This window comes from Dreissena polymorpha, chromosome 11 (assembly GCF_020536995.1).
Source record: "Dreissena polymorpha isolate Duluth1 chromosome 11, UMN_Dpol_1.0, whole genome shotgun sequence".
In the NCBI taxonomy this organism is placed as follows: domain Eukaryota; kingdom Metazoa; phylum Mollusca; class Bivalvia; order Myida; family Dreissenidae; genus Dreissena; species Dreissena polymorpha.
Window position 1 is genome coordinate 63,257,190 of NC_068365.1, and position 19,189 is coordinate 63,276,378.

General features: G+C 33.5%; 1 protein-coding gene across 1 annotated transcript in view; it reads left to right on the forward strand.

The window, feature by feature from the left end:
* The window catches only part of LOC127851714 (mitofusin-1-like), a 56,001-nt gene that overhangs the window by 16,856 nt on the left and 19,956 nt on the right, over positions 1-19,189 (forward strand). The window contains exons 3-5 of the mRNA XM_052385568.1: positions 14,628-14,732; positions 18,196-18,334; positions 18,488-18,653. Of these exons, the coding sequence (XP_052241528.1) occupies positions 14,628-14,732; positions 18,196-18,334; positions 18,488-18,653 (410 nt within the window). The remainder of the gene's footprint in view (positions 1-14,627; positions 14,733-18,195; positions 18,335-18,487; positions 18,654-19,189) is intronic.

Here is a 19,189-nt window from a genome sequence, read left to right on the forward strand (position 1 = left end):
TGAAAATTTAATTATCGTATTGTCGCGCTTTTATTTCCCAAGAAGCACACCGTGCAATCGACTAACGCATCGTCTGCGGTTAATCCATCGGCTGCCGAAGTGAATACATGTCGGGTAAAAGCGGAGTGTAAGTATTTCCCTATTCTTTATATTTTACGTATTGAATTGAGCAAAAATTGCGTGTGTTCTTTCAAAGCCTAAGTAAGAATGACTTTGTGAACGTAATCCTTACCTTCCTAGCTGCTTACTTGTAAAGAAATCCGTTAGAATGTGGTCAAAAATCAAACAAAATGCACCACTCTTTCTTTCAAACTCTAATTACACAGGATTTAGACCAAAGATATATATGAACAACATTTTGTTGAAATATTTAATCATTTCTCTTCGGTTATTCTAAAGTACAGCATCCAACATGTACACACAACATTTTTATCAACGTTTAAATTCGAGTGGGGTTGGAAAAACGGCTCAAGACAATGGTCGTGGCTACTTATAAGATGGTCATGACATCGGCTGCGAAAATAAAATTATGCTCAAGCCATCGGCTGCGGCAATGAAAATTGGCACGATGAGATGTGGACGTTAATCATTGACCATATACGAAAGAACTATCAGCTATTTTGATCACAAAAAAAGTTTTAAGATTTTCATTCGTATTTTGAAATACAATGGGATGGGTGAGTGGATTTCGTTTTAAATAATTCATACTTTGACATTATTGAAACAAGTCATCTACACGCAATATGTCTCCACATCATATAGAGTACACTTGACTCTCGCTATGCCGAAGACGGATATATCTAAGTAATGGCAACTTCGAGCATAAATGTTCATTCCCTTCTCAAATTTGAGATACAAGGTTTCCCTTAATTGAAACGCATGCCTGAATTTACAAACTTAAATACAGCTACATGAAGGTTGACAGTAATGTTGGAATTTCCTACTGGAGAGCTTTCCGAATCGTTTGTCACCTGTATCTAGTTATAACTAGTCAGAAGTGTACGTGTTATAAATCGGGTTACTCGAATATCTTTTATCTCGAAATAATTTGTATGGTTTATGAATTTCGACATTTCGAGATTCCTCTGTACTTCGAATGAGATTGTCAAATGTGTTTCGCATGCGTTATACTATATGATTTCCTTCTATCCTTTTGTTAAAATAACGATAATTATGGCAAAACACTTATTACGAGCTAACTTTTGATATATATATCGGTTGCGGCTTTCTTTCAAGATTATACTATTTGAAATTTAAGGACCATGGATAATTCATATGTGATTTGTCGCGATACGACTGAAAATAGTTGAAATTGTTTTGAACTCACACATTGAAATAAATTAACAAGTTAACGTTTAATTATCACGTAGATTCGGAATCCGGATAGTGACATCTATAATCTAGTCCTTCTTTCATCAAGGGCGACACACGACACACGAAGCGATACACGATATTTTTCGCGACACACGAAGCGACTCACGATATTATGCGCGATACTCAAAGCGACACAATAAATTTTGCGCGACACACACAGCGAAAAACGATATTTTGCGCGATACGCGAAGCGTATCGCGAGAATATACCACGAAATATCGCCCTTGTGTTGGTAGCCCAAAAGGCGACATATCGCGGTAAATATCGCGTGTCGCTTTGAGTATCGCGCAAAATATCGTGTGTCGTTTCGTGTATGGCGCAAAAGATCGTGTGTCGCTTTGAGTAACGCGCAAAATATAATGTCTCGCGTTCAAAGGGCGACACACGATATTTTGCGCGACACACGATATTTTGCGCGATACACGAAGCGACACGTGGTATTTACCACGATATATCGTCTTTGGGGCTTTCTACACAAGGGCGATATTTCGTGGTACATTATCGCGCGTCGCTTCGTGTATTTCTCAAAATATCGTGTGTCGCTTTGAGTATACGGCAACATATCGTGTGTCGATTCGTGAGTCGCTCAAAATATCGTGTGTCACTTTGAGTACCTAGCAAAATATCGTGTCTCGCGTTCAAAGGGCGACACACGACATGTTACGCGATGCACGCAGCGACACACGATATTTTGCGCGATACTGAAAGCGACACACGATATTTTGCTCGACACACGAAGCGACACACGGTATTTTGCGCGATACACGGAGCGACACGCGATATTTACCACGATATATCGCCTTTTTACATATTACACTATCGTGTGTCCTACACAAGGGCGATTTTTCGTGGTACATTATCGCGCGTCGCTTCGTGTGTCGCGCAAAATTTTGTGTGTCGCTTTGAGTATCGCGCAAAATATCGTGTGTCGCTTCGTTTGTCGCGAAAAACATCGTGTATCTTCGTGTGTCGTGTGTCGCCCTTGATGAAAGAAGGGCTAGATTATAGATGGCACTATCCGGATTCCGTATCTGCGTGATAATTAAACGTTCAATTTGTTAATTTATTTCAATGTGTGAGTTCTATACAGTTTCAACTATTTCAGTCGTACCGCGACAAATCACATAATAATTATCCATGGCCCTTAAATTCCAAATAGTATAATCTTGAAAGAAAGCCGCAACCGATATATATCGAAAGTTAGCTCGTAATAAGTGTTTTGCCATAATTATCGCTATTTGAACAAAAGGATAGAAGGAAATCATATAGTACAACGCATGCGAAACACATTTGACAATCTCATTCGAAGTAAAGTGGAATCTCGAAATGTCGAAGTTCATATACCATACAAATTATTTCGAGATAAAAGATATTCGAGTAACCCGATTTATAACACGTACACTTCTGACTAGTTATAACTAGATACAGGTGACAAACGATTCTGAAAGCTCTCCAGTAGGAAATTCCAACATTACTGTCAACCTTTATGTAGCTGTATTTAAGTTTGTAAATTTATTCATGCGTTTCAATAAAGGAAAACCTTGTATCTCAAATTTGAGAAGGGAATGAACATTTATGTTCGACGTTTCCATTACTTCGATACATCCGTCTTCGGCATAGCGAGAGTCAAGTGTACTCTACATGATGTGGAGACATATTGCGTGTAAATGACTTGTTTCAATAATGTCAAAGTATGAATTATTTAAACCGAAATCCACTCACCCATCCCATTGTATTTCAAAATACGAATGAAGATCTTAAAACTGTTTTTGTGATCAAAATATCTGCCAGTTCTATCTAATATGGCCAATGAGTAACGTCCACATCTCATCATGCCAATTTTCATTGCCGCAGCCGATGGCTTGAGCATAATTTTATTTTCGCAGCCGATGTCATGACCATCTAATAAGTAGCCACGGCCGTTGTCTTGAGCCGTTTTTCCATACCCCACTCGAATTTAAACGTTGATAAATATGTTGTGTGTACATGTTGGAAGCTGTAATTTGGAATAACCGAAGAGAAATGATTACATATTTCAATAAAATAGTGTTCATATTTACCTTTGGTCTAAATCCTTCGTAATTCGAGTTTGACAGAAAGAGTGGTGAATTTTGTTTGATTTTTTGATCACATTCTAACGGATTTCTTTAAAAGTAAGCAGTTAGGAAGGTATAGGATTACGTTCACAAAGTCATTCTTACTAAGGCTCTGAAAGAACACACGCAAATCTGCTCAATTGGATACGTAAACTATAAAGAATAGGGAAATACTTACACTCCGCTTTTACCCGACATGTATACACTTCCGCAGCCGATGGATGAACCGCAGACGATGCGTTAGTCGATTGCACGGCGTGAGAAATGTTGCATCGAAAATGTAGTGTTTAAACTGCCATTTGTCGTATATATTTATCCTATCGTGCGTCGCTTAGATTGTAGCGTGTCAACTTCAAAGGGAGACACCGGCGACATTCTAACCGCGACATTATCGTACAATTGCTGACGCTGAATAATACCATGGAACGCGCAACACGATACTTCAAAGTGACGAGCGATATTTCAAACGAGGCCTGATATTATATCAATTACAACAGGCGCAAAATATCGTCTGTCGTGTGTCGAACCTTTTTGGATATCAGTACGTATGCCCCCTAAAATTAACTTGCAATCATCCCTAAAACGGTGAACTCGTTCCCAGAATTTGTTTAAAACGATTCTAATGCAAAAATGAAAACCGTGTTATAAGAAAAATGGAACATAGTATAGTTAATGTGATGTTTATATCTATCTTTATTTATATGTTCATATATAGATTTTTTAAACGATTATGAAGATATTCAGACTTTGCCTAATAACATTCACAAAATAAAACTCTCTTTATAAATTCGCGATAACCGTATGTATTGATTTTTTAAATAAAATAATAAAAACTAAAATTACTCATGGCGTAAACAATAATGATTTTGTAACTGTTATTTTGTTAACACGTTACATTACAAATGGCGTTAAAGATTAATGTTTATTTTATTCTTCCCGGTGGTTTTCATAGAAATATCATTGAACTAAAACAGTGAATGACTTGGCACACTTCAAATTATTTCTTCTTTACAAACAAGACTCAATAAATGTTTTAAATGTTTTACATATTCCTGTGAATGAGTTGAAAATCTGGTTTGTGATTGTTGGGGGTCACACAAAGATTGAAGTGAGTACGAGCTCACAACGCTGCCTCAAGGCTATGGTAATACACCCAGAGAGGCTGTGACAATAACAAAAGATCACAACGAGGCAATGTATGCAGCCTTGACACTAGAGATTTTAATCCCAGAGCTTTCATTCATTCAAGGCTTCGTGGTTTTTCCTGCGTTTCCTCCTCAATAGGCATAACCTGACAAGACTGTGTGGATTCGCAGGCTGGGCTGGAGCTACGCGGGCAGCATATTGCATAAGACCAATTTTTGCATTACTCGGGTCTTTTAAAATCCCATTGCATTTTGTAAATGGCACATCAAACCACGTTACTGTCTGAAATAAAATTGAAGTCACGCGGTGTTATTTATAGCAAACTGGCAAATGTCGGTAGCCTATTCTGGCTTGCAGGAAAAACAATCAGACAGACTGACCGCGTACGTCACACACTTTTTGCTAGTTATTTAAACGATTTCCCTTCTATCATTGACACTATATTATTTCAGTAGTTCGGTCTAACAATACAATACAAATGACATTTACCGATAGGTTTTCATTAATTTCTTTACCTAAAATTTGTGTTTTTTGATACCTTGAAATTAATGCTGTGTTATCAACAGAAGGCGTTTAATGATAGTACATTCCGTATTTTCTCTCACGATTAACTGACCAAGCACTGACCCTGAAAGTCTTGGTGAATTGGGATGTAATGTGTCATTGTAACTGAGCCAAAATGGGTATCTATATTTCATAACAACATGCAGAGAGTAGTCCGCATTTCCAACACTGACAAGTGTTACATCCTATAGTACAAAGATCCGATTATGTTTCTAATGTTCCGGGCTCAAAATCAGCCAATGGAAAAAATGGAATGTATTCATTCGGTTCTGCTTTATTTAAAGGTCATCTAAGGTGAAAAACTGGGTCAAAAAGCTACGCCGAAAAATGGTCATTATCACTTACTTTTGAATTTGTTCCAGTGAATTCCAGTGAATTGTTCACAATCCATGTTTATGCTTTTGTATGTAAAATGGCGAACACAATGTAATCGGTATTTATAAATATACTCTACATATAACTACGCCTATAACACATAAACTTATTGTCTTATCATATGATTATTTATTGTTGAAATGATGTGATCGTTTTTTGTTTCTAATCACTCGATATGTGTTGCATTGTTAATAAAAAAAATACTTACGCATGAATGTTTGTTTTCTTTTGAACTATTAGCAACTGCGGCGAGCGCATATTGTATAAAGCGGTAATAACATTTTCGGGCGCCCAACAGGAAATTAGATTGACCAGAAGGGCAAAAATAGAAAATAAACATCTGTAAGCATGAAATAAAAAGGAAATTTGTTGGATTCGGAAGAATATCGATTTTAATTCAATCTTGATCATAGAAACAATATATTTTATATAATCGCTCGTGAATTAAATTCAAGATTTTACCGAATCGAACAAATATAATCTGTATATTCATTCTGAAATTGGTGTTGGCTTAAGTTTTTTTTAAACTGAGAGTAAGTTGTTATTTATTTAATCATTTACATTTTTTTTTATATAATCGTTTTTTTTTTAAATGTGCACAATACTTTGCTGATTTGATCTAATCTGTTATTCAAGTTAAATAAAATTTAATTGCATAAGATTTAATGAAACAAAAATGTTTATACAATTATGCGCGCTTTTAATTAACGTAGCACGTATGGAATTTTTAATCGACGCAAGAGTTGTCAACCTGATATATGTTTTAGTGTTGTTAATCAGTTTTCAACCGATTACTCAAGTAACGTATCCTTGACGCACTTGTACTGCTTGACTTTGTTCTGGTGTGGTATCATCTTGTTGCACATGAAAATAAAAGTATAGGTTTGTTATTTATATTCTTTCGCACATAACTATCAACATATAATTCATTCTAATCAAATGTGTGTTCGGATGAAATTTAAAAAAAACAACGCCAATATATAATAAGACAAAATTTTGTATTAACTGCAAGTGTCTGTAAAAACCTGCAACCATGTGAAGTGTTATATATTTTATTCAATCAAACAGTTTTGAAAAATTAAGAAAGAACGTGTACTGGTTGCTTTAATATTTCTGATGACTATGTGTTAAAATATTCATTGAGTAAATATATGTATCTATTAAATGTAAATTTTTATTTCATAATTTAACTTATAAATGTGTTTGGCGTACATAACTATTCATTAAATCTATTTATAAAATAATCTGATTTATTTAAAAGAAAAATGTATTTTATTATTTGTATAAAAATAAACAACATTAAATATAACTCATGTATAATTGGGCAATTAAGGTTTAAGTTAATTGTCGTTTCGTAGTGATATTCAAACATGATTTGGTTTTATCTCACCTTTGCCAGTGTCTTGATTACAAAATGCTGGTATTGAGCGGTATTATATATGATCGGTTGGTTTTACGTTTTGCAGATGATGTGGTGATTGTAGACAAAACGCCTCAACAATTTCATACTTAGATAATATGGCAATTAATTTTAAAACATGGAGTTAAGAAGTCAGTAGGTCAAAAACTAGAATTGTGGTTTTCAGAAAACGTGATGCACAAAGTGCGTGTCACATAATATATCATGTTCTAAATAATGCATACCCTGTGTTTACGTCAGTATGGCCAGAGAGTTATCAATTTGTTGACTGTAGATGCAAGCTTGCAAATGAGTTCAGTCTGTTTTAATTATAAATCGTGACAAGATTACATGGTAAATTGGTGTTTTTTGTCGTACTGGTGCAATTACCAGATAATAAACACGCCCGTATATGCTTTTCAACAAATTAGTTTGACCCATCAATTTGACATATTTATGTGACGATACATGTATATAAGCAGACATATCTGAGCTACAAACACAGAAAGGATTCAACCCATAGGAAGGGCGCTAGAAGATTATCTTCAGGATCCCACAGGGGTGGGGTCCTATCTGGATGGATTTTGGCGGATTTTGTCATATCTTGGAAACGTTATTAGTTACTTGGAGAATTACATGGACTTGGAAATATTGCATTTAAAAACTAATTAAAAAAATTATATGGACCTGGAAAAATTATATTAACAACTGAATAAAGATCAAAGAACTATTCATTGATTTTATTTGGGTATGTGTTATTACGGTACATGCGGATAAGTGATGGCTGTATAAAAATGAAACAATACAAATTGCTGATTTTAGTATCTCGGCTGTGTTCAAAAATATAATAAAAACAATTGCTACGAACAATGGAATCATAATTGGTTCATCTTTGAAAGTATTAAGTATTTTGTTATATAATTTAAAACATTTCCTTTCAATCACTGACGTAATATTAATTGTTCGAATGTTTTGTTGGTTCTGCAAGTATTGGTGTAAGATCTTGCAAAGCGATATTATAATTATTTAAACATTAAGCTGTAGAAGATTGTAAACCAGGTCACTCTAACTTGGTGTCCTGTGTTTATAAACTTTAAGAGAATTGTTTGGGGTTTAATGCGTATTTGTAATCCTTAACAGAACAGAACAGAACAGAACAAAATTTTATTACACATAAACTTTGCAGTTTCTAGTGTTAAACAAAATGATAATACAAAATACATGAATATAGTAAGTTGTTTTTTTTTCTTACAGAAATATCATAATTTGGTAATGGATGAACTTTACAGATATTTAAGACAAACACGATAACAGTGTATCTAGCTATATATGGAACTGCTTTAATATGTCGTTGTATCAATACAAAAAATAAATACATTTTTAAAAAACGAAAAATAATACCATTTGAATCACAGTAAAATGTTAGTAGTACACAGAATACCGAATTGTATTTATACTTGATGTTAATGCAACAACTGCATCAGCATACAATAGTTACACAACCTGGTCAATAAAAAAATCAATATCTTTTTAAAGAACAAAACATAATACAATTTGAAACGCGGTTAATGTTAGTAGTATACAGAGTACCGAATTTTATTGATACTTACTGTTAATGCAACAACTACAATAGTTACACAACATGGTTAAATGCAGCGTATCACTTTATGGCATAATGTATCATAATAAATTCAGTCTACAGTTATACATATAACACTACAGTTATACATATAACACAATTATACATTACTATGAGTATAAAGTTGGCGAATAGTTAGTGCCTCTGATATGAACTTGCCTAACTTGAACATTTCACTTTTACTTTGTGTGGTTAATAACTGTGTGAGTTTGAACACGCTATGTCTGACTCTATAATAAGTTTTAATGTATTTTCCTCTAATTTGGGCAAATTTGGAGCATTTCAACAGAAAGTGGAATTCGTTTTCCACTTCGTTGCTGTTACATAATTGGCAGAGTCGCATATTTCTTTCCATTCTATCATATCTACCCGTCTGAATTCTAAGGTTATGTGCACTGATGCGTAATTTCGTTATCGCCATTCTTATATTTCTTGACAAAATCGTCTCGAGATATGATTCAAAAGAAAAGGTTGTTTTTAATGCTTTATATACAATGAGTACCCTTTTATCATCAATATCTCGTTTCCACTCTTGTAGGTATTCGTCGATAACTCTTTGTTTAAACAAAGACAAAAAAGTTGCCTCATTTATTTGTGAGTTATTAGACCACGCATAATAAAATCCGTATTTACATAGTAAGTCCCTGACCTTTCCGAACCAGTTACATTTATTATCATTTAAGTCAGCCAAACCTTCTTCCAGTATGGATCGTAATATAATGTTTTCACTTTTAGTTATTTTAAACCAATATTTTACTATGCGTACATATCTGTTAATATATAACGGGTGTCTACCAAATTCGCCGTAAACGCCTACATTTGAATTTTATTGCCTTACACCAAGAACAGCTTTGCAGAATTTAAGGTGCAATTTTTCCAACTCGCTACACTTTGTAAAACCCCATACTTCGCACTAGTATGTAATAATTGAAAAAACAATCGCATCAAACAACTGTAAAGCAACCTTAGGTTTACAACTATAGTTTTTCATGTTTGATAGCAATATATTAAGTGCCTTTAGACCCTTACCACGCAGAGTGTTAATATTAACATTAAAATTCCCAGTATAATTAAGTGTTACACCCAGATATATAAAGTCGTTACAATTTCTATATTTTCATTCCCATACTTCCAAATTTCATTGCGTTTGGTAGCTCCTTTTTTAAGGAATACAATAATTTTAGTCTTCGGTATGTTAATTTGTAGACCCCATTTGTTACAATAATCATATAAACGATCAAAAGACATTTGTAGGTCTTCCGGCGTTTCTCCTATCGTCTGCAAACAGTAGTAGAATCAAACATATGTCTTGTATATTTATTCCCGCATTATGTCTATTTTGTAAAAACATTTCAAGATCGTCTACGAAAAGAGAAAAAAGTATCGGCGATGTTATCTACCCCTGCCTTAGCCCGACTGCTATATTAAAATATTCGGAATATGTGTTGCAATGTCTAACACAACATTTGAATGATTGGTACATACTGCGTATAATGCGCAACATTTTGCCGTCCACATTCGACTTATATAACTTTAGCCATAATGCATTTAAATATATGGAATCAAAGCAACGTTTCATATCAATAAAACAACAATACAATCGTCTGTTCATATTAACATATTTTTCAATAATTAAATGGAGTATGAAAACTGCATCTATAGTTGACCTGCCTTTTCTAAACCCAAATTGCGCGTCAGAGATAACATCATTGTTTTAACACCATGTCGATATTCGCTGATTGAGTATACATGTAAACAATTTTGCAAAGTTACTTAATAAGGTGATGCCTCTATAACTACAGGATCGGATTTATAACCCTTCTTATGTATAGGGATTATAATCCCTTCTGTCCAAGCTCACGGGAATTTACCTTAATTTAAAATGATATTAAAAATCGTTGTCTCATAATCAGCCAAAATATCACAGGCTTCTATAAAATATCTAAACCAGGCGATTTACATTTCTTTAAGAGGGCAATAGCTTTAACTACTACTTCGTTATATGTTATTTGATTATCAAGGTCACCTAACACATTTTCGAAAAAGTCATGGTTCGAATTAAAGTCTTCTGCATTAGCGTTATGAGTAAGATTTTCTCCGAAAACATTTGTTGAAAATGATTTTTAAAATCATTGAGCGACCTATTACTATTGTAACAAAATGTATTCTGCGACCTAAAGTACCTCCAAAATTCCTTGTTTTTTTCTGTTCGTTTAAGGTCTTCGAATAGTTTACAGCGTTTAAAAGTGTTTGCTTTGCGTTTATTTTTTTTTACTCATTTTAAAATTACTTTTCAATTGACACATTTTAACCCTATCCGTATCGATATGCGAGTTATTATATATATGCAATGCATTTTTATACAACTGTTTCGCTTCACTGCATTCTTGATCAAACCATTTATCGCTGTCCGATATAGTTTGTCGTTCAAATTGTGGATGTTTTTTAACGCGTTTGATAAATAATGGGTCTGCCACATCTCTTAAAATATTTGTGAAATTTTGTATTTATTGTGTCAATATTTGCGTTATTTTGATCTACGTGACTATGAATTAAATTGTTAAAATCCGTTGCCCTGCTTATTAAACCATCTCGGAAATGCTGTTTTTCATCATTCCTCCATTTCACATGCTCGCTTATGTATGGCTCGTATACTGAAACTCGCAAGTTACACTTTATATAAAAAGGCAGCGGGGCATGATCACTGAAATTATTAAACTCTTTTACACTAAAGTTATCTACTATATTAAAGGAATGTTCACTTAGAATAAAATAATCGATGACACTTGCACCATGAGAATTAAAACATGTGTATTTACCAATGCTATAATCCGAGCCCAATCTCCCGTTAGCGATTCTCAATGTCGTGGCCTTACATAGGTCAAGAAAAGTATTTCCTTGAGAGTTACTTCCCTTATCCATCGAACATCTTGGTAGCGTGATATCAGCTAAATAGTATTCAGGGTCAATATCGTATACATATGAATCACAAAAATGGCATCACATTTAAACGCTGTTCTAGCGTTAAAATCCCCAGCTAACATTACTGTGCCCAACCCTTGAAAATGGTTAATAACATATATGCAGTTCTTTCCTTTCGTATTTTAGGAACAATTTATACGTAAGTTTAGTCAAGGATGACAAGTGAGACTACGAATACACGGTGAACGGGCATGGGGTTAAGGTTCGAAGGCATGATATAAATATAATGCATGATTTTGCGTCGCGATTGTACATCGTAATTTCGCTCACTCGTATCGATTTCTCCTGTAATCAAGAACATGACAGTGAGAACATCCAGCGACATTAATGGAACACCATCAAAGCAATAAAAATAGCTTGACCTCGTTTAAATCTATCCCATTGTGAAAAAAACGATAAAACGCAAATATCAGTATTTTGGAACAACAATATGGCAATATTACACACAAATACTGATGAGTGTAACGCAATAATATCGTTATTTGAAAATAATAACAAAATAATTAATTTTTAACGCACACATTTAAAGTTGCAGCTTCACTTGCAAGTGCACGCACGTGTGTACAAACGAGTAAGTTTTAAATATGCTGTAGTTGATCATAGAAGATGTTTCATAAAATTTAGAACATATCGTTTTAATATAAACTCCTTGCACGAATGAATAATGTAGTCTGCTATGTTCATATAGTTCTTCTTAGCACAGATATTACGATTTTTCAACAAATCGAGTTCAATTTTGAAAACGTGCATTTAAAAATAAGAACATAATTGATAGTTCACAATCAACTAATATTTTAAAAATCAATACGTTTGCATGGTACTGGCACAGATCGAGAAGAAATTACACTTCTAAAGCAATGAATTTAAAATAGGTTTTTCTATATTGTAAATTAAAGAAAACGATTTTGAATTTTGCTTTTGAAAATGAAGAATTTTTGTCACATAGTTTTATTTTTTATTTTTAAATTTACTGTTTTATGTATTGATAAAAAGACTATACTATTTGAAATAGTTTAGAATAATCAAAATAGCAACAAGAAAAAAACGTTTATTCAAAAGTGGTAATGCCTCGGCAATCAAACACGGGCACTCGCGCATGTAAATGCGATGTAAACGATTGAAATCCACATCACTGAGACAATAAAGCTTGTTATTGCGTATTGGAACTGGCATTGTTTTCCAATGTGGAACGTTGATTAAAGGTTTAGATCATAGGCGAAAGTCGACAATTGCACGATTTGTTCGCAATATGATATCGCTTGTCGTTTTAAATTTCGTATTTCGTTTTGCGCTATTTCTATTTAATATATTTTTATAAACATCGAAATAGGGCTTTAAGTTTTAAGTTGTTCGAATATATAAAAAAATGTCCGTTTTATCGACTTGACTTGTCAAAATAGACAGAGAGCATTTGGCGTTTTTATGCACGCTTTATACAGTTTAAAAATATCCATGAAGAGTATTGTATACACTGGTCTGAAACCCGATTTGTCTTCGAAGTTACTCAACGTGGCTTTGATGAAAATCGGAAAATAAAATATTATACTAGCCTGTTATAATAGTGACAAAATCAAGCACACTTCAATGTTCAACACCAGTTTGCGTTGGCCATCATTATAATTATCATCTGCATCTAAACACATAAACATTTTCATCAACAACATTGAAATAATCGTTATTAACATCTTCATTTTTTATTATCCTCTTCTTTTGCAACATTGTCGCCTTCATAAGTATAAGTTTAATAATCAACATTATGCGAGTATTATTATTCATATTAAAGTTAAAAGAAATAACGTGCAAGGCGGCATATACCAAATACTAATAACTGATTAATGTGTTATTCCTTTGAGGTATGAAATGTATGCTCTAATAAGAATTATTTTATTTTAAGTGACGATGATTAGGTTGCTGATCTATTGAAATAATAATGATGGTAAAAATGGGTAAGACGATATAATAACGACTAACACAATGCTGATCATTGTGTTTATAAAACTGTAATTAATGATAGTGATGACGGTGACTACAATGGTTGCAACAATTATGGGGATGGTGAGAAGGAGGGAGATAAACAAGAAGGAGACGATGATGTCGATGATTGTGATCTTAATTTTTATTATGATTTTGATGATGATAACGATGATTCTGCAGCTTGTATTGACTCAAACGTGTATTACTAGGGTGACGCAAATAATTGTTCAATAACGTGCGTAACGTGATGTAGTCCTCAAATAGTTCAGCTTTTGTCGAAGAAGGACCTCAATGCCCTCTAATCACGCGTTATTTCTATACATTCAAGGGAGTTCATTCAAACATAAATTATATGTGTATACTCTAAGACTTGTGTATGATTCGTGGAATCATGTTTATGAAATAAAACATCTCTAACGTAATCAGGATACACGTTATTTTAATACAAATATGTATAATAAGTATTATCATTACTAGTTTAATGTGTTTGTATACACAACGATTCAATCTTCCTACCCAGCGAAATTATGTTATGAAAAAACAAAATAAGCTGGTGGCAACTGTTCTGAAAAGATTATGTTGTCTCCGTGTTTACCGGATTATTGCCTCAGCATACGAACAATTATAACTTATTATTTTTCGGTAATTAATAGCTATCTGGAAAATGCAGCTTACAAGTCGTTTATTTTTTCAAGAGTCTAGTAAGTTAATGAGGTATACTTCACACTAAATTCTTAACGCGCTGAAGGACCTCATACTCTTTAAAATACACACATACTTTCGCACTTGCCATCGTGAATCAATACATATTCTAATAAACACTAGCATTGCAACTTAAGAAAATACAATATACTTTCTGGATTCAATTTAAAAGATTACCGTTGATGTAGAGGGCGATTTTGGTTATTAAAAATAAAAAAAATCTTATAAAAGCTTTTGGATGTGGATCCGCTTTAACCATTGATTTCTATACAATTTGCACTATTAAACTGTGCTTTACCGTGTTTTAACCTACTGCTATGCTTCAAATGACACATATTATGTGGACATGTTTACATACAGTTTGTTCCATTTTCAGTTACAGGTACAGACGATATCTTCACTAAAACTAAGAAATCGCTTAGACAACATGTGTCTGCGATAGGTCCCTTAGTCGCTTCTCTGAAGACGCTGTCAAGTGAAGGTATTGGCATCTTTTACATTTTCATTTCAAACGTTCGCCTCAAGTATTATATAACGCAGCTTTATAGAAAGTAACCATTGATAAAAAAATCAATCAACGACTTCGCCTGTGTACGTTATACAAGTGAACACATCAGTTACAATAAAGCAAATAAACTCGCCTAGATAACCACATGCCAAATGACACACACACACGCACTAATGTTTTTATTTAAATTAAAAATATTAATGTTGTCTGTCCTCTTATGATTTTATTATAGAACTTGGTTCAAAATTATAACTAGACATTATTTGTGCCTGCATGTACTAGATTCAAATGCGGAAGCTTAAAAAAAATGGAAATAGCAAAAGAGGATACGGATAGCTATGTTGATTATGTTTGTTTTGCACTGTTCTATAAACAAAATAAACACAAACTATTTCAAGACATCAAAATATAAAAATGAAGAATACGTTCACATTAAGATATTTCACAATACAAAAATATATAATCATGTTTAAAACAATCACACTATGACAAATGTTTGAATGAGTAAGACTCTCGTTTCAACAAGAAGTGATATCTTTGGCAATCGTTTCCATTTGACATCGACTGTGGTCGCTGTTAAATTTAAACATAGTTATATATTTGATGTATACATTAAAGGCCCATAAGAGGTGACGATCCGTTATTATTACCATTTTTAAAATATTTTTTGTATATCTTATTTTTAAAGGTTATCAATATATATATATATATATATATATATATATATGCTACTGGACATTACCATAAAAAATTAGCAATACAACTTGTTTCGAACTAGAAATGCAGTGTCCTCCAAGTCAATTGTGTTTACAAACAATCAGTTTATTTATATCGCTATTTACTCATTCATTCCGATCGATTCCGAGTCGGTTTTCCGATAACAAATTTTGATTATCATCAATATATGCGTACTTAACGAAAGAAACCGAGAAACATCGGATATAGCGAAAATGTACGGAAATTGCAAAGTTGTAAACATTTCTGCAAATTATGAAACGAGTATATCTTTCGTAATTCTTGACAACGTTGCACTTAAGCTGTGTTATTATCATTTCTATGCAAAAGTAACTGAAATCCGGTAAAATTATACCAGTTTATATGCATAATAATTGGATTTGTTAGCTTTTACGGGCCTTTAAATAAATGACCGAAATTAGTCAACGAAAGTATTAATTCAAACATGACAGAGACCTACTCCTTTTTGTTAAAGCTTACATTCAACAAAAGAAATTATCGATTTTATTCAAGATTGTGATAGCAAATACTTACTCAATATAAATTAATAGTGCCCAGTGACCTTGACACCACAAACCCTTCTGTAATCCCCGACTTAATCTTGGTATGGGGTATTTATGTTTGAGGTATACGTGTAATAGCTTTCTTTGTTAATGAAAGATTGAGTGAAAACCATTGATCTTTATTTAGTTACAGTAACCTAAATATGACCCCATCATAATACATTTGCAAATATAAGCGGACTTTGTGCTTGTTATATATTAAGTTTAAATATTATAACTCAATATTTTCTTAATAAGTTACGCGGTATCCGTGTCTTTTTAATCTAGTAATGTCAAGTAATGTCCGATTCATTTCATACAAGATTCACGCTTGCGTTCAGATACATACTTTTATTGATGAACATACATATGTTTCAACGGCTGTAAGAGCTTATATGTTAAACAAACACAGTTGATTATAGAAGGTGTGATTTCTGCACATAACCCTTATGACCTAAACATTTGGTACATTTTTATCAAATTCTTCAAAGGGAAAGGAGATATTGACCTGCCATAACTTTTTCCTTGATCCGGCGTGAGTGACTCATGCCGTGTGTACATCTACTCATATATCTAAAAATTGTAGCAAACATTAATGGAAATAATTAAATAGATATAGGAGATATATACCGGTCATGAGAAAAAGAAGCTCTAACCTTTGGCTTTGAAGTTTGACCTTGAACGATAATCTTGTCAGATGTTTTTACTTTGCGAGTAAACTGAACGACAACAATTTGAAAACACACGTTTCCGTGACATATCCACTGCGTAATTAGTAATAAATGTGTTGTTAGTATCTAAAACGTTTTATGAATCGTTAATTATTACAGGCATTTCATTAATCCTTTTTAAATGTATGATCTCCATTGTTAATTCGATCGTTATTTTCCATTTTGTCGAGAGTCACAATTTATTTTCTGTATAGTCCGCCATCTTGTTAAAATGATGTAAGCGATATGTGCGCATAGCAATGTAACATCGTATAATAAATCCGCCTAAAACGCGATTTGTATATTGTTAAATTAGTATACGTTACAGTAATTGTTTCAATAATTAATTACAGACGATAAAGATAAAATTTAACTTGTTTGTGTTTTTTTTTAAATTTAATTACGCGTGAAATTAATGTTTTGAGATTATTGAATTATGCAATAAATGCACTACCTCCACGAGGATAACATCAAGGTTTTCATCAAGTCTCCGAAGTAACTATCTACGATTTTATCGTGTAGGAGTACACATTACGGACCGAATAGTGTGCTTGGTATGACAAAGCCACTGTAATTATCGATCGGTATTGACACGGGGGTTATTCACGCATGACTAATTCACATCCGCGCGAATCTTCGCTGCCTTGGGGCCATTCAACTTTTAACCGTGAAGTATAATATTGACCTTAGCCGGCACGAATGACTCATGCAATCTGCACATCGCCTCATTTACCTCTACTCATATGGAGCGGACAGTTTTATGGACAGACTAACATACGGACTGACGGATATACGAAGTGCATTCCTAGTATGCCCTTTACCGCCTTAAAGAGGAGGACTCACAATCAGAAACATTTCTTTAAACATTTTTTGTTGGAAAAAAGGTCCTACAGGTATAATGTTTAGTTCATAAGTTTAAAGTATCGTCACTCACTATTGAGTCGAGAGTAAACAATAATATACCAATAAAAATCGTGTACACCAGTATAAAAAGGTGATATTGTTGCCTAGCACGAAAGAGGACCCCAGGCACATCCTGTCGCAATCTCCTTGTAAGATCGTCAATTGTCTTCATTTCATGAGCTGAATGGATATTTCAATATCATATTTAGGATATATTGTAAAAAGCTATAATTTAATATGTTCTTTTATTAGTGGCAGGGAAAACCACCATCAAGTGCATTTCTTTCCAAGTAACGCAAACAATAACGCATAACGGTTAAAAAGGTGAACTTTGTATGAGTATTTCGGATAAAACAAATATACCGAGGTATGAACAAATGCACACGCTCATACTTAGCTATGCGATTATTTGGCTTTGCTTAAAGGGAACATATTATATTTAAATTGATGAAGTCTTAGTAAATCCTTCATACGTTTTAATTAAAGCTCTTGTGTACTTTGTTATCGAGCAATAATCGACGTTGATGTTTATTATATACATTGCAGTAACACAAGCCACACAAAAGTCAGCAGTTGGACCTGTTGGTTTATTAAAGCCAGCAGAGTGGGATGACGTTAAAGAAAGGGCAGCCAATATATTAACTAAGATTGACAACAATGAGATGAAAATATCCGTCTTTGGAAGGTTAATGATATGTATTTTAATTGTTTTTATTAAAATCAATACTGCCATCAATGGAAGAACATTGTTTTTAGCTTTTAAAGCCAATTAGTTTTAAAGTAAAAATATTATTATCTCTACAATCCTTTTTATTATTCTACTCGACCACATTTCCAGAACATCAAGTGGTAAGAGTACAGTTATCAACGCATTGCTGGGTGATGATATATTACCATCTGGACTTGGACATGTAACAAATTGTTTTGTTACAATTGCTGGGACCGATGATGAGCATGGCTATTTGATAAGTGAGACATCGCCTGAAGAAAAACATGATATTGAGGTAAACCCAACACAAATGATCGCTGTGTATCTATATATCGTATTTCGGTGCTGATAATTGATGCCAAACCTTGACATGTCCAGTAGTGTTCAAGAACATTTTGCATACCCCTCCCCCAACGAAAAGGACTCTTAAATTGTTATTGTATAGTATTATGATGAGGTAAATATATCCTGATCTATTTTCTGGTAAATCAGTTTGTCTGTCTGTAGGACGTCTATTGCAACACGTCTACGTAATTGAAATGCCCGAAACAGTTCATGACTTGAACGTAACATATCACAAATTAACCTACATAAGCGATTGATAAGTCTTAATAATCATACCTTGATTTCACAGCGTACCGCTTTCTGATACATAGAGAGTCGGTCCGCTTTGTAATTTTATATTGACTTGAAGGACTTTCTGCTCTCTCTCTCATCCCCATTAACGTTAAAAAACTTTAAATTACCGAAATACTATTTTTAAGGCAATGGTCATATTTAGAGGTTAAAATCAGCAGCATTTATTATTGTACGGTCTCAGCTTTGCGGAAC